At 41.0% G+C, this 23,253-nt stretch overlaps 1 protein-coding gene across 5 annotated transcripts in view; it reads left to right on the top strand.

Annotated features, from left to right (window-relative positions):
* Positions 1-23,253, top strand: part of LOC143362968 (uncharacterized) — a 96,969-nt gene that overhangs the window by 14,296 nt on the left and 59,420 nt on the right. Inside the window, exons 1-2 of one of the 5 annotated variants that reach the window (XM_076803523.1) lie at positions 7,787-8,000; positions 8,508-8,777. The exons of 3 other annotated variants lie outside the window; for them this stretch is intronic. In XM_076803523.1, coding sequence (XP_076659638.1) covers positions 8,698-8,777 — 80 coding nt within the window. In that variant the 5' untranslated portion in view covers positions 7,787-8,000; positions 8,508-8,697. Of the gene's footprint in view, positions 1-7,786; positions 8,001-8,507; positions 8,778-23,253 lie in introns of those variants that run through there. One more of the 5 variants, XM_076803524.1, reaches the window with a different exon arrangement.

A 23,253-nucleotide genomic window follows, 5' to 3' on the forward strand; every position in this document is an offset into this window, starting at 1 on the left:
CTGTGTCGACTGCCGGCGCTGGGATTTAGTGGCGGGCGAGGAAGTTTACGAGAGGAACCACGGATTTCAGCGACGCATGATGAAATGCAAAGCAGCAAGCGATTTCACGGGCAATTTGTCGACAGATGCCGGGGCCCGTGCAAACACGGAAAATGCGTTGGAGTGTTGGAAACGGGGCCGGAGAATTTCTGGTACCGTTAATAATCATGATAATTCGCGTCTGATACACGGCCGATGCATTCTCCAACCTGGAACTGGTCTATATCAAAGCCGTACGACGGATTAAATAATATGAAACGAGGAAGCCGCGTGTAACCCATTAAATAATTTAATGGATGGCATGGTATTATCGATATGTCACTGCACTCCTACCGGGAAACATGTTTTGACGATCGGAATCGCGAACGTCCGAAGCAGACATTTTTCTGAATTGCGATTGACAATTAAACAAGCGAGATATTAGGTTCTTGTATGTGAAATGTTGGATTTTTAAGAGTCATCTTAAACAAACATACCTTCTCTCTGAATAAAACTTATAATTATAATACTCTATCAACGAACTACAGTAAAATCTTGATCTAAGCCGTACGGAGCTACGCGATCTTAGCCAGATCGCCTATCCCCTCCACTGGGGGGCATACTCCGCGAGAGACCCAAAATCCCCGGTCGCCGAGAAGCATAAAGTGTAAACATGCCGTCCGATACCGGGTTAGGTATATCGGTGTGAAACACTACAAATCCAATTACAAAACTTCTTTATTTTTCATTACTTTTTTATGGGACTTTCGCCAACTTATTCGTGGCATTTTTCTGATTAAAATGGCACTAAACGGGATATACAGTGATTTCTCTATATATGTCGCCAAGCACTGGACGATAAACGTCGCGAAATTAGCCCACTACCGCGGGGTATACCCCGTGAGGGACCACGAAGCTCGAGAAGCCTCGGACATCGAGGCGAGTGAACATAACACAGCTGGGGTATGTCTTCTGGACGATACACGACGCTGCACAGTGGTCCCAAAGCCCGAAAACGTGGTCAAAACCTAAAATATGAACTTTCAGCTAGGTAAGTTTTAAGTATGGGATTGGCTACTCTAAGAGTGTTTCTAAGTGGGGGTAAACGGCAAAAAGGTCGTTTTTTTATACCTGACCAACAGTCACAGTCCGAACTTCGAGTTCATTAGACCATAACGTTTTTAAGCTTGTGAAGCACATTGCGAATTTCAAGTGCACAGTGTACAAATTGTGTTGAAACGTTTCGATTTTAATTGTAAACTGATAACTGTGTATGCAAAGAAAGAGTAAAAGTGAAGGCATACATTTTTACGATTTAGAGTAAAAGTTGCAAGTCCCACTTGGTCCCACGCTAAAACTTGTTGAAGCTTCTACTACATAGTATTATCTTGCAATTCTAAAAAAAATTAGCTGCCCCTAGGTGCCCCTGCGGTCGTAGCACTGTTTTTTGTAACGCAGAGTAGGTATTTTATGTGCTTTCCTTGCATTTCTTGTCAAACTGTGAGAGATATGCACTATGTCTTTCTGTAAAATTTAAACAGATTTTGAATAGAATGTCAGTTTTTTTTATAAAGAATCATATATCCGAAATTTTTTTATATTTTTCAAACACGATCGCTGTTTTTATATCGGCTGTTCATTTGAAAACTTTGCAGCCGAATATCTCGAAAAGTATAAAAAATATTTAAAAAGTGTAAAACACGTGTCCAAGGCAGTATCAGTTTTTTATTTGGATGGCGTTTTCAAGGTCATTTGAAGCTCAACTTTGTTTTTTCAAATGGAAACCTATATTTTTTATTATGGGATCTTATTGTACGCAAAAAGACAAGCAATGCTTCAATTCTTTCTTCTTTGGGAACTATGAAGTGTGAATAGAATACCTACTTTATACAATACAAGGGGTAGAGTTTGCTATCCGGAGAATTAGTGTTTCTAATTTCAAGTTCAGATTCGTGATCAGCGACCCCAAAAACGGCCTAATACCAATTTTCAAACAGAATCAATAATTTTTTAATGTACATGTCCGCCATGTTGGATCCGCCATTTTGTTTTTTCTAATTTCAAATTCTGATTCGTGGTCAGCGATCCCAAAAACGGCCTAATACCAATTTTCAAGCAGAACCAATAATTTTTAATAAGTTGTAAGGTTTTGACCACGTTTTGGCGATTTGGGTCCACTGTGCGTTGGCAAGACCCGCGTTGTTGACATATATCGAGAATTCACTGTAATTTGAACTGTATTTAGTGGTTTAATTGATGGTATGTAGTGCGCCTTAGGCCGTGCCGACTGTGTTTACCCGTGCTACAGTTCGATGCGGTCACAAAAAAATAGTAGCCCTACACGATCTTTGTCACAGCCAGACCCGAGGATTGGGCTTAGATCAAAACTTTACTGTAATTTCGAAGTGTATACGGTTAAACTTATTTTTACCTGTGGTGAATTGATCCTGTGCGAAATAATAGGTTTTTTGTAAATGTGTGGTTACTACAAAGATTGAACATTTATAAGTATAAAATAGTATTTTTCTTCGACTGATAATGAACTGCAAAATAATAATATGTTTTGTAGGTTTTGCATGTCTATGCGTTTATGCACCGTAAGGTAGTAAAGATTATATGGCTAAAATAGCAAGTTTCGAAGTAACTTACGTTTTTGTCAATTAGTCGTCAGGTATAATTGAGACCACTTTCGAATCTAGTCACTATAAACGATTCTTTATTACCACATCTAATTGGTAACAAGCATTCAACGTACAACGTTCCTAGAAATGTCTTATTGCAAAAGGAAAGCTTGAAAGTAATGCGTTGGTCTACAAGAACAATGACTTTCTGATTACAGAATGACCACAGATATTTGTTAAAGCATATGGCAAGAGAACGTTCTATCTTTATACGATTGCATAACATTGTAGCATAATATTACGATTCTGACAAGATGATTCGACACTTTCTCCTTCTGTCAGATATTAAAGCGAGACTATTTTAACCTTTCCCAGGCAAGAGACGGAAATCTTTTTTCAAATACCTGAGATATTTCCCACAGGAAATTACGGTATATATAGATCTCGAATTCAAGTATAATAATTTGTGGTAAACATATATCCCTCTGCAATTTCAAACGATAAAAATGTTAACCGTTTAACTACCAATAGCAAACGGAAGAAAACTATCCTTCGGACGGGAAAAATTGAATGGAAAACGCTGAATGAATTTCCTTTCACTACAAACCACGGTAGGATAGTTTAGGTTTTCAGAATGTCAAGGCTACGCTTCTGTACCCGTGCCAATAGTGTTGACGAAAACAGAAACTTACCTATGTCACGCGTAAATATTTGCGTCCCATCGGCAAGTACAGTACTATGACGCAATTTTTTCCTGACGCCTCCATCTTGCTCCCTCCTAAATGAACACATTAAATTATAAATCAAGTGTTTATGAAACAATTTATATACTGTGCAAATGCTAGAAAGACAGACGAGAAATAAGATCACTGCTCGCTTAACTCTTCTCCATCCGCCGTTTTTCCAGCTGAATTTGTTTCTTATTCTCAAATTGTCTAAACGGTAAAAAATAATTCTTACGTTTAAAAGGCAAAACCAAGGTTAGACGCGACAAAAAGCCTTATGTCAATATCCAAAACTTTTTACAATTTTCTGTAACATGTAACAATGATTGTACAGTGGTTACTCTATATACAGGGTGGTCCACGCAACTTGCACACCTATATAACTTCCAAAAGATGCGTTGCACGAAAAAGTTTTGTATACAGAAGTTGCATGGTCTGAAGGGGTACACAATTTAGTGTATTTATTTTTTTTTACAGGTGGAAGTGTTTCGGAGATTTGAAGGTCGACTTTGTTTTTTAAAATGATATAGTATATTTGAATAGTATAGTATAGTATTTTAATAGTAATAGTATTTTTATAGTATAGTTTCATAGTATTTTTGTAGTAGTTTTGTTTTATAGTAATAGTATAGTATTTTTATGAATAGTATATTTTTTATACCAAAATATGGAAGAATGTCGAATTCTGAGTAAAAAAGTATTGACCTTCATTAGCCCTAAACCTAATAATTAACGAGTAATTTCACATTATTTCCTGAAAATGTTCTTACAAAGAAACAAAATCATGTAATTTTATTTTTATTTTTCTAACCTGATATTACGCGAAGAAAATTTTCAGGAAATGAAGTAGTTTAGTAGTATAATTTTCTTACAAAGAAAAAAAATCATTTAATTTTCTTTTTATTTTTCTAACCTGATATTACGCGAAGAAAAAAAGAAAAACAAGTCCGTGGCTAGACCGGACATATATCGAGTAAACACTGTACTATTAATTTCAACGCAGACTCGAATTCCAAATCAATTTACAACTACCCGAGAAAGCACTACCTATTGCAAATAATAGAATGAGATTACATATTCACATTTCTTACATAAAACTACATTTTCAATAATGTAAGTTTCAATAATGAAAATACATTTTCAATAATTCTAATAAGAGGGGAATAATATAACAACATGATTTATTTCTTTTAATGTCCTTTGTATTCGACCAATCCATTTTTGCCATAAACGCATAAAGCCGGCAGTCTACTAACGAAACAGGAGTGATGAAATATGTGTCAAATTGACGGGTCGGATGAGAGTTAAGGATCATTGAATGCAGTTCGTTCGTTAATGCGTTCCGAAGCGCCTTGTACGCGTCGCGAATGATCATTACAGTTCATCGCACTGGAACACGCGATCTGCGGGCGTTGTGAAGCGTTCTATCGGCTTCGTCTTCCGATCGCGACGCTCTCACGATCCTTTGCATCGTTCTCGTTCCTTCGACACACATCGAGAACAATCGAAACCGTTGGCGCGTGGTCTGTTTCCCGTGAAAACCGCTGTCAAACAACGCGTTCGTGATCGACGTGGATCCCGCCGCTATGCCTCCCAATTAACAGCCGACGCTAACAAGTATCTCCTCCATTTTCTACCTTTCCGATAATGCCACTCGCGTGACGCAAAAATTGCCAATTACATTCGGTGCGTGGAAAAAAGGCTATTCACAGCAATTATTAAGCGGTTTATTGCTTACGTATGCGTTCCCAATTTTCGTGGGCAGACGAGTATAAACACATTCATTATTCAAAAGAGCACATACATACACATTTTCGCTTGAGGCTATTTTGACTCCAGTAATTGGACATGTCATCTGATTTAGAATATTTTTGTTAAATACGATCTTTTTCATTTTGTTTATATGAAACTCATACCGCACTTGACCGTTTCGCAATTTATTACAGTAGAACCTCGCTCGTTGCAACCTCGTTTATTGCAGGGAATCCTCGACTCCCACCACGAGTTGTTAGAAGTTCTGGAACTCGTGGTGGGGAGTATGGTGGCTATATGATATTCCGAGCAAGGGAGTGGGGAAATACGAAAGTGGATAAACAGATTGCGCAATTGATTACCTCTTTCGTTGCACAACCTCCATTTCTGCACGCGTTTTCGATCGCGTTTCGTGCGACGGGCAGGGTTCTACTGTAAATACAAAGACATTTCAGGGCCCGGGGTAGTCACGTGACTTTCTCAGAGTCAGCAGGTCGGTAACTGCTGTATAATTTCCGTTCACAGCCTTCAGATACAGACTTAAAATCCGCCTTGGTCTTGATCCGACTAAACTTGTCACATTGTTTGCTCTGTATTATCGATATTATGAATTCTGGCTTTATTTCGCAGAGAATCAAGACAAAATATAGCTCAATTTGTAGCTGGAGATATTTTCTAGCGCGCGCTACTCTCGATTTCATCCAGAAAACTCATCCATATGGCATAAAAATGCTCGGATTCCACGGCATGCATATCGGCAATTTTTGGCCTACTTCTAAGGCTTATATTACCAAATATCTACATAATCTCGTCAGCTCATGACCAGCGCGCGCTAGATTGAACCTTCCTCTTTCTAATGAGCCCTTTCCCACCGAAAAATATTCTCAAATAAGGACGAAAATTTGAGGCACGTAAAACCATTTTTCGCCTGTTTTCGTCGGTAACGTGGTCACTCTACCTTATCACGAATTTACGGAGTCTTGAATTGTTTTGAATTACATACAAAGACACGTAACAAGTTAAGAAATGCACTTAATTATAATATAATAATTTTTAATGGTGCCTCAGACAGACGAGTGCAAAGACATATGATGAATTCGTTTGTCGAAACCAATGCGAAAAATAATTTCAAACGTGAATTTTCGAAGTTCTCGGCTCGAGTAACAGGTTACTCAATAACAATAACACAGCAGTATTGGCAGTAACGCCGATTGGAGACAATGCTCCGGCAGACGATAGGGAATTTACACGGCGATCCAAGCACGAGGTACGAAGGCGTTTAAGAATGCGGCCGATGTATGCTAACGCCCACGGGAATTGTAATGTATTCGCGGCGGGTTCGTTGAAATTTGACGGCCGTTACGAAAACAGTTATATCCAACCCCATGCTTCCTCGACGTAATATAGGAAACGGAGGAAGCGGCTGATAACATGAATTTTAATGAGCGTTATCCCCCTCGTGGGAGTATTTACTCTATTTACCAAAGGAGTCGCGTACGACCAAGGATGTTCGCATTTTGCCGGTTGACGTTTGCCCCGAAGCAGAAATGCGAAAGACTCGTGCCATGGCAACAGCGAAACGAAATACAGACTCGAGAAACGATCGCGGGAAGTCGCAGAAGAGACTTTCGTAAGGTACGATTGCGTGGAACGATACGCGAACAGGCGGATGAATATGAAATTAAAATGATTGAATCACGCTGGAAGAAATGATGCTCGAAGGAGTTGGCGCATCGCATCCGATGCTTGAGAAATTCTTAAACTGGAAATTGCGAGGAAAGAGGGAACTGGTCGGTGATGTTGCAAATCGGATATACAAACTTACGATATTGATACTAGACAGTGAGATTTTCTGTTGCGGATTCAATGCATTTATGACAAAAGTGGGCTTAACTTCGCCTTGGCAACTCAGAGATTTTTAACTTTTTGTTATTTAATCCTCCATATCTTGACGAAAAAATGCCAAAAATCGAAGTTTCGAAGCGAGGAATTCACCGGTTCAAAAGTTACGCGCGTTTAAAGTCGAGCGATTTTAAGCGTTTTCGAGAGGTGGGTCGATACAATTAGCGGCCAATCCCATTAGAGTAGAGTAAAACAAAGAAATAAAGCAAGAAAAGGATTCAAGACGACATTGAAGCACAAAGGTTAAGAGATTAAAAAGATAGTGATAGAGACATGCAAAGGTCAAAGCGAAGTGCACAGCGATTTGATGGTTGAAAGTTAGCGTCTTACCTGTGCCCGAACGTGGCGTGTCCGGCGACAGGTGTGTCCACGTGTAACCTCGGCTGGCACGTGAGGTCAGTATCGGTTCGTGGATCCGCCGTAGGACCGGAAGCTTGTATATGCGGTCGTGCGATTAGTGATGCGTGTCTCGACAGTCGGTTCCACAGTATCATCGACCCAGAGGATGAACAACTAGGCGGGAGTCTTGAAGAGGAGCGGGAGGGGGGTGTCGCAAAGGTGTAAGAAGACGAGGCGAGGAAACGGCTCCGTCGGATCGCACAGGTAGGCGCGGACCGCGAAACGGGTGTCGTTTAATGATAAAACGCCATTACACAATGGCCGACGTATCAAACCATATTAAACAATAGGTTCGACCGGCGTGTAGGGGGACCGGAAGCAGAGGAGGAACCGTACGGGGAGCCGAACAACAGCTGCCTCATTGTTGAGATGCTACGTGTCGCGGATAGTCAGTCGGCCGTTCTGTTCTACCACATCTGTTGCCGTTAGAGTGCGGTTCTTTTTTGTTCGACAGGAAAAAACCTGCAAATCGATCGGACAACGGTGCCTGTGATTTTCGAGCCTTAATTGGCTCTTTGGAAAAATCACGGAATTTACACTCGGTGTTCTGGTGTCGTTGCCTAGCCCGCTCGACGTTGTGTCGGTTCGTAACAGTCCACACGGTTGCGATATTTTGTTAACACGTTGACTGTCGCGTCACGCCACAGCTGACGCTCTTCTGCCTGGATTTTAAAAATTCATTTTCAACCGAGCTTCCCCGAGAATGATTTTATTATTCTAATACCGAAGCAACGATAAATTTTACCGTACTCGACAAATTTCTCGCATTTGAATTCGGTACGAGTACATGTAGTCTACTAATCACAATGAAGAACTAACAATGATTTTATTATTTTAATACCGAAGCGATGGTCAATTTTACTGAACCCGAAAATTTCTCGCATTTGATCTCGACGCGAGTACGTGAAGTCTAGCTATGAGGAACTGCAAATGTTTCATTTTTGTTTCATTGCGTAGATTGTTTCGATTATGTAGTTCTATTATGGCTGCCAGTTCGGCGTTCAACACGTTCAACCCAAAATATGACCTTTCCAAAACATGAGAGAGATTTGGCAAGAAGACAGTCATAAATTTAAGTTTCTTTGCGCAGGGAATTGCGACAGTCGTATTTGCGTGACATCGATAGCGAACGTGTTAAATAAATTAGCAATAGTGATCGCTAGGAGAGACTGAAACAGTGCCGTTTGCTGAGATCTTTATCGGTGGTGATTTTTATCGCGAAATCCGTGTTCTGGATGGTCGGTGGTTAGCTGGATCGAAGGAAGGATCCCGAGTGCTTCATGAAATCAGGCGAGGCGAGGCGGTTGATCAAAATTTTCTTGCTGCGGACCATCCTCTGTCGGAGAAAGCACGAGAAACGGTAAGAACGCCCGCGGCGGCAACCAGTGGTCTGGAAAGCGTTTCTTCGTGATCAAAATTAAGAGCCAAGACTCCGTAATTCACGATAAGGTAGAGTGACTACATTACCGACAAATTTGGGCGAAAAATGGTTTTACGTGCCTCAACTTTCTGTCCATATATGAGAATATTTTTCGCTGGGAAAGGGCTCATTCGACAGAGGAAGGTTCAATCTAGCGCGCGTTGGTCACGAGCTGACGAGATTATGCAGATATTTGGTAATATAAGCGTTAAAAGTAGACCAAAAATCGACGATGTGCATGCCGTGGAATCCAAGCATTTTTACGCCATTGGACGAGTTTTCTGGATGAAATCGGGGGTAGCGCGCGCTAAAAAATATCTCCAGCTACAAATTGAGCTTCATTTTGTCTTGATTCTCTGCGAAATAAAGCCAAAAACTTGAAGCACGTTTCTGGCGTCAGAATTCGTGATATCGATAATACAGACAAAAAATGTGATACGTTTAGTCACAGACTTAAGACCCGTCGGATCAAGACCAATACGGATCTTAAGTCGGTGTCTGAAGGCTGTCAATGGAAATTATACAGCAGTTACCGACCTGCTGACTCTGCAAAAGTCACCTGACTACCCTTGGCCCTTAAGAGCGTTTATTTGAAAAAAGAATTATTACTTCACCCCAAGAATTACTTCTCCTGCGGGCTAGGAAAATGTATCTACTCGTATACAAAGGATATTCTAAGTTCAATTACAAGAAACAATAACCATATAGACCTTCCGTTTCTTCTTTAACAATCTTAATTATCCGAAGACAATATATTGACAATCTTAAATTGTTTTGATGTCACCATTGTTTGAATTCTACCAAGACGTTTTTTTTTGTCTATTCATCAGTCGTGTGTAATAATGTATAGAATGTATAGAAAATTATGGGGACTATTTTTACAGCTTGAATGTGTCTCGACTGTTTGTAGATGAATAACAGAATGAAGACAGGGCCACAAATTAATTTGTAATACAACACGAGATAGAAATCGAACGGTGCACGGTGTCTAGAAAAAGGAAATGAAACCGAGAATTTTCATTCCGAGGAAGGGGGATTAGTGAAAAGGAAACCTTTTGTGAGGCATTGAATATGGATTTCGACCACGCAAGAACCACTTTCCAGACAACCGTGCGACGATCTGTCGGCCGGAAACGACAACAGACACTCGAACGATCGATCGAGCCGCGACTCTGGCCGCGAACGCGCCCGTACTTTCTATCGATCGCAAGAAGATCGAGGTTAACGGTTTTCTGCGATAGCGAGGGATCGGCCATGGCGAGCCTGAGCGAATCGGGACCGTGCCCGAGGTGCTCTAAACCACGGTGTTCGCAGTTTCATCGGTTCACCGAGCCGAGAATGTTAATTGCTCGGCCCTCGAAGATACTTACGGTGGACACAGAGTGTTCACTGGGTTTGGCCAGCTCTCGCGCGTTTCTTGCCTGATGTAATTATGCTCGGTGGCTGCCGTCGAATCTTCGAGCCGATTACGTGAACCGAGCTCTCGACGACCAATGGCAGTCTGTCTGCGGTCAACGTGAAATTGGACAAAGTTTGTGGAAGTTGTCCGACGAATTTTAGGCGCACGTGGCGTGTGCTAATGAACAACAATTAAGCGATAGTCTCGCTATCGCGATAAAATTGATTTTTTCCCTGCCTTTCAAACGTATGGTTGAACATGTGTCCAATGAAATGGTTTATTCTTCGGTATTGGTTCTTCCAATCGTTACTTAACCCTCGGACTCCTGCGAGTTCTAGTCCTATGCTGGGGTCATTTCTGGCCCACACCGATACTTCACTACAGGTTTCTTTCGATATAAGGCTCGGGACCGGCTTTCCTCGTATTTCTTATTTCGAAATAAAAATCGTCGTCTTATATCGGAATAAAATTGTACGCATTATCCCCACCGCGACGGGTCACCGATGACTCTGTCATAGCATACGGGGGGCTAATACCCTATTTGTTTTTCATTACAATTCGACTCTCCCTTTTAGCGATGACGAGGTTCTGTTGACGAATCGGACCTTTGTCGTCACGGAACTTTTTCCGCGATCGAATTCGACCCCCATCGTGCTATTTTCGGTGCCTAATACGCAAGCAAACGGACTAATAGGACATCAATCAATATCGAGTTGACCGACGTCGCGCAAACATTGCAAACGGTCGCTGTTCCGCTGCGTACTATCGAATGAATTGCGGGTAATTGTGCGATTAGCTACTAATTTCGTGGACGAGAACGCCCACGTGGAAAAAAGACGCGACAAATTGAAGAAGCGCGCGGTGCTTACGAGCTTCCTGGTCAATATTTGCTAGATACAGTGGCTCACGAAAGTATTCGAACGCTTACGTTTACACATTTTAATGAATAAAATAAGATGTACTAAACTAATCTGTATAGAACAATTTGGTATCTATAGTAAGGGGGAAGTCTCAAGATTATGTCTGTAAAATTTGAAAAGGATTCAACAACGTAGGCAGAAGTTATGATATATTTATTAGAAACACGCATAATAAGTGACTCACAAAAGTATTCGAACGCTACATATATTATTACATTATTTAATGTTAATATTTTGTTGGACCACCTTTAGCAGTAACGATGTATCTCAATCGACGTTCCATACTATAAACCAATGATTTTGTAAAAGTACACTCAATGCAATTCCATACTTCTATGATTTTTTGTTTCAATACCTCCTTTGAAGTTATTCGATATTTATTTAATCTTTTTCCGACTTCAGCCCATAAATTTTCAATTGGATTTATGTCTGGACTTTGCGGTGGAGTAGTTAACATATGTGGTGTGTTATGTATGATCCATTCTTTCACAATTCCTGCAGTATGCTTGGGATTGTTATCTTGTTGGAAGTGGAAGTCTTCCAATAATCCTAATTTGCGGGCACTTTCTTTAAGGTTGTTCCTTAAAATATTTAAATACTTATATTTATCGAGTATTCCATCAATGAATATCAAATTTCCGGTGCCACTTGCTGCCATGCACCCCCACACCATAACCGATCCACCTCCGTGTTTCTCTGTTTGGTGTAAATTTTTAATTTCCAATTCCGTATTTGGTTTTCTCCAAACATCATTTTGACCATCTGAGGCAAAGATGTTAAATTTAGACTCATCCGAAAAGATGACTTTATCCCAGAAAAAATGATCTTTATTGAGATATGCTTTTGCAAAAGCCAGTCTTTTTTTCGATTTGCCGCATTAATATATAGCTTCTTTCGTGGTATACTGCCATGAAAATCATTATTTCGTAAGATTCGTCGACATAATTCGGGATGAACTTCTTTATGAAACATATCAGCTACCATATTTGTGAGTTTAGGAGCGGATATATTAAAATCTTTTTTTATTTCGCGAATGATAATTTTCTGTTCTCATTCAGTTAATTTCCTTCGTCGACCTGATCGAGCGTTGTTCGCAATTGTTCCTTCGTTTTTTGATTTTTTAATAATATAATGTGTTGTAGACTTACTTCTGTTTATAATTTCTGCAAACTCGTTATATGATTTTCCATCCTTATGCAATCGACGTATCATTTCTCTTTCACAATTTTGTGTTTCTGACTTTTTAGTCTTCATTTTAACTACTACTGTGCACAGTTCTACGTTGCTGTTACGGAAACGATGCCTTAAAATCAATTGAACGTACCAATGTTTTCATGTAGTAGTAATGTGTACATTCCTTTCTAAGGAAGATGAAAACATATCAACAGCGTTACAGCGTTCGAATACTTTTGTGAGTCACTTATTATACGTGTTTCTAATAAATATATCATAACTTCTGCCTACGTTTTTGAATCCTTTTCAAATTTTACTGACATAATCTTGAGACTTCCCCCTTACTACAGATACCAAATTGTTCTATACAGATTAGTTTAGTACATCTTATTTTATTCATTAAAATTTGTAAACGTAAGCGTTCGAATACTTTCGTGAGCCACTGTATATTTGGAACGGTACAAAACGATAATCAGCAACCTCTACAACGTCTGGCCTACTATACGCGATAATCTGAAAATGTTCTACCTTGTGGATTCATCTCTATAATTCCTGGACTGTAGACCTATATACGAATTCCCATTTTCATAGATCATTCTGTGAAAGTCTGATTGAGCGAACGTTTTGCTCGCTAACTGGTGAATTTCTTGCGATCGAACTAAAGTAGAAACGCCGCTAGTGTTTATTTATGTAATCGTTTTCTTGTATTTCACACATTTTCATGCAGGATTAGCACGACGTTGTTGCATCTTGCTTTACGATTACTTTCGCAATTATACTTATCCGAGCCTATTTATGATCAATAATTTGCTCGATGGAAAACGAATTTCACACTGCAGTAAATGCACGCTTGCTATAAAGTGATAAAAAGATGAGGATAAGCGAAGAAAAGTAAATATACTACTCGGGTTTACCGTATTTAATTTAAAATCTGCCGTATCTTCAATTTAAAGTCTGACCCTATGTTACAAGCAGACTGCGGATTTTATACATTTATCACAAAAATGCATTGGTCGAAACCTGTAGAGACATTGGAAGAGTTGAATCATGTTCGTATATCATGTTATTAAAATTATTAAAAGAGGAAATGCATTATAATTCAACTACTATTTCCTGCAATTGGACAATTTAAATTTTTCATAAAAATGTACAGTCTAAATTTGCAGTCGAAGTTTATTAAACAATGAGACAGACGGGAGTCAAATCCCAGGCTAAAAAGTGTACAGTGACTTTCACTCATACATTCGATCCTTCAGGCGAGGATTATGGAGTCCTCGATTTTTGGGACGCCGCACAGTGGGCAATTTGGACGAAATCGGATTCAAAGTCGAAGAACTTTCGATAGGAATGAGGTAGAGCGATGAAATTTTTTTTAGATGAAAGCTGAACCTTTGTAAAATATGGGAAAAATAGAGAGATTATTACCATCCAATCATTTCAACGAAAAAATGACTTCATTAGTTTTTGTCGCAAAAATCTATTTTTTGCAAAATCCTGAGATCGTAGACAAATTTTGAGACCAGATTTGAAATCAGCGTGAAAAAATCTATGGGAAATGATGTATAGCATGTTAAAAAAAAATTTTTTCTGCATGTGGTATTGGAAAACCCATAATTTTCTTGAAATTGTGCAAGTTTAACGAATTTTCTCAAGGTTAAAAAACGTTCGTACCATAATCTCCCTATTTTTTCCCATATTCTACAAAGTTTCAGCTTTAATTTAAAAAAAGTTTCATCGCTCTACCTCATTTCTATCGAAAGTTCTTTGATTTTGAATCCGATTTCGTCCAAATTGCCCACTGTGCGCCGCGCCGCGCCGCCATGAAAGGAAGATTACCGAACGGTCGACGAATAATTTGTAGAAAGCAAGAAATGTTAGACCCCTTCGATTCCTGGCTGGCGTCTAGCGCAGACGACAGCCGCTTTCGATACGCGAATGTGTTTATTATGTAAGCAGAGGAACAACAAGAGAGAGAAGAAATTACACGACCGTTATGTAACTGGATTACTTCAGCACGTGGACTTGTGAAACGTCGACGGAAGCTCGAACCGGGAACGCGTCGTCCCGGTCGCTGATAAACGAACCTCTCTTTGAGCACGGGATTCGTAAACGAACGCGGAACTTCGGTTCTCAGAATGGAAAAACCTGCCGACTGAAACACGTAACCAAAATATTGATGTTCGCACTAACAAGCATGTTGAAACTCGCGCTACTGGTGTTACTGTCGGGAAACGCTTCGCATTTGGCTGTCCTGTATTTTCCTGGCAAACGATTTGTGTTCGAAGAAAACAATTCTAACAATATAAACATTCGAAGCCATTGCTCTATACCGCCTTGCTCTTACACAATTTTATATAACGTAATACGCCATTTTATATAATCTCGTGCTCCCTGAATAAACTAGACTAAACTACATACTAATTTTGAACAAAACTTAACTTACAGGTGTGTTCCCATTTAGAGCCATCAATTTTAGACAATTTGTGAGATCAAAATGGTGATTATATATCAAATGTTTTAAATTTTTTGGTGACTATATTTCAAGATGACGCAGTGTAACTTTTATGCAATTATCTTCAGTATTATTTAAATTATTGCACGATGGCTTGATTCCAATAGCACATTACTTTTCATAAATAGAGATCTATTTACAATGTTATCGTCGATGAAATTCATTAAAATTGTGAATTCTTCACGCAATAACCAAAAAGCTGTCGTCGATATTCAGATAATCCTAATTTACAAGACAAAATGGTCTCTATTCTAAAAGTGTATAAAATTTGAAGGAGATTAATCCATTCATGAATCCTTCGCACACCTATGTAGAGGCTGAAGCGACATTTAACAGGTGTTTACAAAATTTCGGAGTGCAAAGGGTTAAGAGACATTTAGTTCACGCATTGATATGTTAATGACGAAATTATTAAAAATTGATATTTAAAAAAGAACCAATCCGCCGAAGCCACCGAACATAAATTTTAAAAATGACAATACTGTGGGGAAAAATTGGTATTGCACATAGCAAACTTTCCAAACCCAATTTTCTCGAAAACAGCACTTGACAAACTCTGTGTGGAACAATATTCGGAACATGAAAAGTCAACGCCAGCGGAAATTTTCGTGCAACTCGACGACAATTCTGCAAAATGGGTTTCCCGGTGTTTGGAAACAGCGTTCAAGGCTTCGTAAGTTAACGTGCTGTGTGTTTTTACAGGCCGGTTGCTCCGATAACAGCGCGACGAGAATGCCGGGTCGTGGAAACCGTGAAAATCCGGATCATCGAGGTCAAGCCAGAGCTAAAAGTTTCTCGCGCAGACAGGAATTTACGGCGCTGCTAATGGAAACGCGAAATCGCGAAATCGCACGGAAATGAAAAGCGAGACGTATCAATTTCCGCGCGTACAGGGCCCCGTAAACGTGACACGTATTATTATTTACTGGCGAGGATCGTTTCCTAATTGGAGCGTTCTCACGAAACCGTCGCGGAGCACGTAATCGTTCGCGTTGCGATCACGTTGTTTTCGAAACCGGAAGCCGCTCGCGCTAATTAGATTCATATATTCCAGTTTTCGAGTTGCCTTGCTTCACGTAGCTGAGGCTAATCTTTGGGAGCTCCATGAGATACGGGCATCTTCGATTCTTCTCGAAATCCATCTCTTTACTCATAAAAATGACCATAGTGCAGAAAATGTTTCACTACTTTCATCATCCTCCTTCTTCTTCGATTGTTCTTTAGCGTTGCCTCCTTGTATTAACACATTCGCAACCGGCAAATTATTTCCGTTTCTAATACTGAGTACCGGCGAAAATAATGAAATTCTGAAACTGGTTGCCGCAAACCTGTATCGCTAAAGCAAGGATTAATTAATTTATTAAATTAATTGATAATTTAAATTTAAATCCAATCCCATTAACGCGCCTAATGTTGCCGCATTCAGAAACAAAAATTGCAGGACGTGAATTCACGTCAGCGGCAATCAGAAATAGAGTTTAAAATGACGTGAATTCACTTCAGCGGTCGCGAATGTGTTAATGTAAACAATTTTTATTGTACATAAAACTCCGCCGTGATAATAATGCGCAGCTTTTTACGCTTGTCATTAACCCTCGGACTCCTGCGAGTCTAGGCCTATGCCGGTGTCATTTCTGACCCACGCCAATATTTCTCTACAGTCTTCTTTCGGTATAAGGCGATTGCTCGGGATCGTCTTTCGTCGTATATCGAATGTAAAGGAAGAAGAGGGGATAGCGATTTTCTTATTTCTAAATAAAAAGCGTAATCGTATATCGAAGTAAAATTGTACATATTGACGGTCGCTCGAGCTTATCCCCATCGCGACGGGTCACGAATGACTCCGGCATAACATACGGAGAGTTAAAGATTGATGTTTCAGATAGAACTCGTTTCTCTATGTCTGTGATGTGAAAAGTTGTTTGCGTTTGGACTGTTCTTTTTTTATCGATAAATTGTTCGACCACGTTGTGCTTGAAGCTCGTAAAATTGTGAAATAAAAGGTTTTAGCGGTATCGGATATTGACTCAGTGTATTGTCGATTTGCCGAAGGTACACATAAGGGCAAAAGAACGTCGTTTAATTTCCGTTTGTCCGCGTGTTTTACTAACGGATTGTCTTCGGTACATTCGGTTCTAGAGAATTGTGTCATGATTGCGCGTGAAGGAACAGGGTTATATAAGGCGGGTGCCTTAGAATGAGTGTTCAAATCAGGTGTACGTGACTGAGTCGTTTATTTACAATAAAGAGTGATGTCGCGAGAGCGTCCGGGGTGGTTCGACTAAAACCGGCGATTCGCTTCGACTCGCGGTTGAACTGTTATTGCAACTTAGCAACGACCGGACTAGCTCTAAGTCACTCGGCGGATACGCGGCTGTGTCTCGACTTCGTGACTCCCTTCTCGCGTCGGTAGTCTCTGCCTTATATCTTCAAAAATGCTTGTCGGCTGATTGGTGGAAGTCCTTGCGGGGAACTTCCACCAATCCGTGCATTTTGCATAACACGCCCACGTTCCACGCCTCTCGTGCGTGAGAAGGGTGAGCGTGTCGTTCTGTTAAAAATCTAATTTTGGTGATGCAGCGGGGTGTCTTCCGGGCCCCGTGCTAAGTGCGGTACGTGACTGCTGGCTTACGTCAACGGGCCCAGCTTTCCCGGGTGATAGAAACCAGGCACGCGTCGCTGGGACACTCTAGGCTGGAGACCCTTAGACTACCCAAAATTTATGGCGTCCACTTGCGCTATTGAGTTCGTCGCTAGGAACTACAAGGACACATCTGTCCGCTAAGTGGCCAAAAACGTTAAAGACGTTTTCTCACAAATAGCGTCTTATGCTGTGCAAACCATAAATCTTTCTTGGCGCTGGTGCGCTGAAGATTTCTCTTCCGGCGCCCAGCTAGCCGCTACACGCGCAATTCGTAATCTACCCGTGACTCAACGGGATATTCTTAATCCACGATAAAACGATAGAAGAATTCAGCAATTTATATCAGATATCGATCAATCTATCGCGATTAGCGGACATTCCTCGCCCACGATCCTATTACGGTTAGTATGTATGTACTCCGGCGCTAGCAGGTCCAACTTAGGCGACTTGTAGCCGGCAGCATCGCCGAAGTTGCAAATGAGGCCTCCTTAAGGAGCCTCGGAAAGGTCAGAAGTCTGCACGTTTCGACTCCCGGCCGATTGCTTTTTAATTTTATGCACGCGAAACGTGACCAAGCTCGACTCCTAAGCGGCAAGGCTCTTCCGGGCCCTGAGTAATGTGTGGTGACTTCTGTTCAAGGCGAACGCAGCGAATCGAAAGTCCCCCAGTGAATAATTTTTCGAAAAGATTTTATGAGCCTCGTGAATAGGCCTCTTTTCGAAGATACTTCGCGACGTAAAAACTTTACGAGCGTTCAACAAATAATATTTTTCAAATAAACGAACAGCATACAACTTTCTTCGCCCATTAACCCCTTGCGCCGTAACATCGAGACAAAGACTCGCGACAATGATTTTTACAAAATATTCATGTTATTTCTATTTTTTTGTTGTGGTTCTATCGGAGATTATACAGTGTGTTTCCAAACGTCTCGGATCGAATACGTTTCCGAGATATTTCCGTTGAATCTCCGCAGACGTCGGCGATACTGTCGTCGACAAAAACGTTGACGACAACGTTAATCGCGCAGAGAAGAGTCAGGTGAAATCAGCGGCGTGGCACAATCGATCTTCTTATCGGAGATCGTGTTCTAAAATTGTCGGTTGAGTTCCGTATCTAGGAAATCTTTGTAGAGCAACGAAACGTGGACTGTTAGGCAGCTGAAGCTAATGTTTGAGGAAATAATGAAGAAATTTTAGTCGGCCTGTTCACGCTAGGTGATTCGCTTGTTTTTATTATGGACTCGTTAAGCAGTAGAAAATTGCGTGGAAAATATTCGCGGTTTTTACGCTACAAAACGATTGAGTAATACTTGATTGTGTTGAACTATTATAAATAGACCTTTAGATCTTCATGCAAAATAAAGGCTTTTCTGCATAAATTGCAGAGGACAGAGCACGAATAAAAATTCCTCTTTCCGTAGTAATTTTAATAAGATGCGGACGTTATGTAGATATTCTGAAACTTGTCAATGCCTCCACCGTTTTAAAATTCGTCGACTCATTTTTGTCATAAAATTCGCAGACTTGAGAAGAATTAAAAAACATTGTTTTTAAAGCAGTTCAAAAATTTGAACCATTAATTTTAATCAGGAATGTGAAAGGAGAAGCAGTCAAGCGGTTTGTAATATTGTAAAAAGCGACTGTTGCATTAATTGGCATAACAAAGTAGTTATATTACATACAATATTAAAATCGTTCGAGTGAACTTCGAAACGAATCAGGAAGAAATAATTTTCTATCATTCTGAACTGAAAGTAGCCACTTTATATAACCCAATGAGCATAAGAGGTTTCAATATAGGTCAAAGTAATATTATAATGTTTTTATCCAGTTAACTGCGTTTGACGTGTATACACGTCAAGCTAAAAGTCTATTGCGTTGCGGTTGACGTGTATACTCGTCGTGAAAATTAAAAAATTTCCATTTACTGTAAAAACTGAAAATTTCAATAAGATGTAATAAAAATGTCATTTGGCGGTATGTTTTCTTCATATTACCAATAAAATTGCTATGTATTTTTTTTTAAATTTGATTATTCTCTTTGGTATATTGGATATTACAATGTGTTACTTTTTACAAGCTGTTGATTACTTTTTACCTTGGAAAAATACCACACTGAAATCAACTGAATTTCTTAAAATTATTCTTTTCGTTAACCTTTCTTGTTGATGAATTTGATTATTTTTTGACAATTTTTAAGTTTTTAATAACAATAACCTTTTCAACAATGAATTGTTAATTTTTTATCGAATAACAATGTAATATTTTCTTATTTTGCTTTACTTTTTTCGCAAAATTTATAATAGGAACATTTGCCCTGTGTTCGACCAAAGTTTGTTCAAAGTTGACTGCATAGATAAATTAAAAATGACCATTCCACAAGCACCTTTAACAAGAAACAAATACTGGAGAGCAAAATATATAAATCAGACGGCAAAAAGTCGAAGTAAATCAAAGTAAAGAAATTTTTGACACAGCGATCACACAATCGCTACAGAAAAATTCAGAAGAAATTAAACTCTATGGATAAATTAAAAGTGCTCGTTCCAAGTGAATCGTAAACAAAAACCGGAGTCGATAGAACAAAAAACATTTAAATCGGTTACCAAAAAAATTGAAGTAGATCATAGGTGGAAATTTTGAATACTGCGATCACGCAGGCTCCACGAATACATTAAAAAGAAATCCGACTGTATAAATAAATAAAAAATAATCATTCATTGTACATCGTAAAAAATCCAGTCTCGATGGAACAAGAAATATTTAAATCAGTCAGTAAAACCAGGACATGAAAAGAAAATGAGTAATTTCTAACCACAACGACCACGAAGTTGCACAGAAAAATGAAAAATAAATTCGTCTGCATAAACGAGTTAAAAATAACCATTGCAAGCGAGTCGTAAACAAAGCGGCAGCCTCGGTAGAACAAAAAAATGTTTGAATTCGAAAGCGAAAAATTCAAGGTAAATTAAAACGGAGAAATTTTAAATACAAATCGCACAAGCTGCACGGAAAAATGAAAAATAAATTCGACTGCACAGACAAGTTGAAAATACCCGTTCCACGTGTGTCCTGAATAAAAAGTAGATTCGATGAAACAAGATATTCGAATCCGTCGTAAAAAATTCGAAGTAAATTAGAATGAAGTGAAATGATAAACACTGCAATGATATAAGCTGCGAGGAAGAAATTAAAAAGAAAAATTGTTTCGCACAGATAAGATAAAAATACGCGTTCCACGCACGTCGTGGATGAAAAGCAGACTCGGCGGAGCAAAATATAGAAATCGGTCAGCAGAAATTCGAAGGGAAACGGATCGAAACAGACTGAAGAGCCACCGGTTCGGCGCGAAGTGGGTAACCGTAGGTCGTCTCGTGAAAGGTTGATGGACCACGTAACAATCGCTTTCGAAGTTACGTCACGCCGACGCTCGGTTTTCGATTTCGACCTATAACAACGATCGGGCCCGGCGACGATTTCGTCAATCTCGAATAAAAGTATAACCCCTTCGGCTGTTCGTGGCCGTGTTCCTTATTTTCGCCGGCTGTGGGCGCGTCCGAGTACGGTCGCGCAGCGTTCGCAAAACGGCACACAACGGACGAAATCCAGTGAAAGTACACATTAATTGGTGAACAGCGGCGCTCAACCCGGCGGCGTCCCGGGGAAATGGCCGTGGCTCGGCGGCCCGGCCAGAAATCTCCTACCATCGGAGAAGGCCCGTGTGCATAACACCGAGTTTCCCCGCAACCAGTCCACTGTCACTTTCAAACCGGCAGGCCGACACAAAGGAACGAGCACCGGCACACCGCGGCACGGTGTCCACCAAAATGGTTCGCAGACCATTGTAAACGAACCAGTGGCTTTTTCGACACGACTCCGACTCCGGTCGAGCTTGCACCAGCCTCTCAAGCTCCACGATTCACGACCGGTCTGCCGTTGAATCGAAGAGGTTCCTGCGGCTATTGGAAAGTCGAAGAATCGCGATACAACAGTTGCCGTCTACCGTGGTTCAAAGTGACACAGATTCCGTTAATCCTTCGAAAAGCTTCCTGAGAATCTTGCATAGTGTCCTGAAGAGAAGTATAACATTCAGTGGCCATTGTGTGTAGTCTGGTTCAAAGTGTGTTGGATCTAGCTTCTTGGGACTCTTGGAAAGTGTTTGCGAAGAGACCAACGTCAGGCTTGACTGCATCCAGTGTTAAACTGCATCTAGACGTGATGCGATATCTTTGAAGTGTTCCAAAGAATTTTGTGAATGGCAGAGTGTCGAGAAAGTATTTTATAGTATTCAAATCGAGAATAGTTTTCCATCGAGACAAGCGTCGAGTTCTTCGAGGACACGTTGGCGGAAGTGTAAAAGTGTTCACTCGCGAACGAGAGAACCTTGGAAAGCCATTTTGTCATCCACGCGTGAAAGAGTTGATGTCATCGAAATCATTTATACCTCGGCGAAGCAACGGATGCACGAAGAATCTCAACTGAGCTCCGCGGTGGGAAAGAATAATATCGATCGACCCAACGGATTTATCTCGCGACGTGCCGGCTGAATAGTCCGCCGTATAAAATTGGATCTCTTTGATCTGATTGCGAGTGCGTCACCTATTTTTTTCCCCCGCTATCTCCGAATCCTGTGCGAGCAGCGTGGATCAAAGCGAAGCGAGGAGAAGCAAACGAAAGCAGGGTACGAAGAAGTAGAACCGCATTCGGGACCCAGTACCGTGATTTCTTTCGCGGAGCAAGATTACAGTAATCCGCTCGCGGTTCGCATCGATTACCAACGAACAATCCGCAGTTCGCCTTCGGTGCGGGTTCTGATTTCCTTGGGCGGTTTCCCAATCGGCTCGGCTCGGCCTTTAATTGCCAGATGGAACTGCGAACCTCGGGCGAAGGAGGGACAAACGAGAAAGAGTGACGCGCAACGCGGCGGGAGCGTCGTCGAGAAATTATACGGCGACAGATCGGTCGCGAGGAGAAAGGATCGAGAGCACAGAAGAATCATCCGTCTGAAATGTCAACGATCCAGTTGACTTCTTCATCGACAGAAGCGAGGCTAACAGGGTCGAGCCAATAAACAATTCACGTAGCGAGTCGGAGGCTCTCACGGAGAACCACGTGGACTAGGTGAAATAACACGGAGCCGTCTTCCGGAAACCGGCGCTCGAAATACGCCGCTGATCGAGCAATTCTCGTCCTCGTCCCGGGCTGCGACCAGTTGCAGAAATTGGCGGGAAAACTGCGCGAGGCGATCGGACCAGCTGGTAGCACGCGACAATCGAATCGAGGCCTCTTAGAAAATCGTCTCCGGGGTATCGTCTTCGAGAGAGTCGACCGGTCTCCGAGCAGAACAGCATACTTGCCCGAGAGTCCGTGTCGAAAGCGAGCGACCGCCAGGCATGCATACAAGGAGAACCGCGGTTTTTCCGGCTAATTAACCCCGGTGTGATGGATTATACGTTGTTCCGCGGAAATTACCGTTTGGTTTTTCATCCGTGACGCGTATCCTTCGTGGCTCGCGGGAGGAAGACATCGAGGTGAATGAGGCGGACGTCCGAGGTATCGAAAGTGAAAACCGTGCCACCATGTTGGCGTTCGTGTCGGGCATCATTTCCACCTTGTTGCTGGAGGGCGAGAAGGTGGTCACGGGACAGGAGAAGTACAACATGGCCACCTTCATGGTCCTGTTCCTGCTGATCACCATCGAGGTGGTCGTCGTCAAAGTGGTCACCTCGGACATGGAGCGCGACGAGGATAGCCACTCGGGTCTCA

The sequence above is a fragment of the Halictus rubicundus genome, chromosome 18 (assembly GCF_050948215.1).
Source record: "Halictus rubicundus isolate RS-2024b chromosome 18, iyHalRubi1_principal, whole genome shotgun sequence".
In the NCBI taxonomy this organism is placed as follows: Eukaryota; Metazoa; Arthropoda; class Insecta; order Hymenoptera; family Halictidae; genus Halictus; species Halictus rubicundus.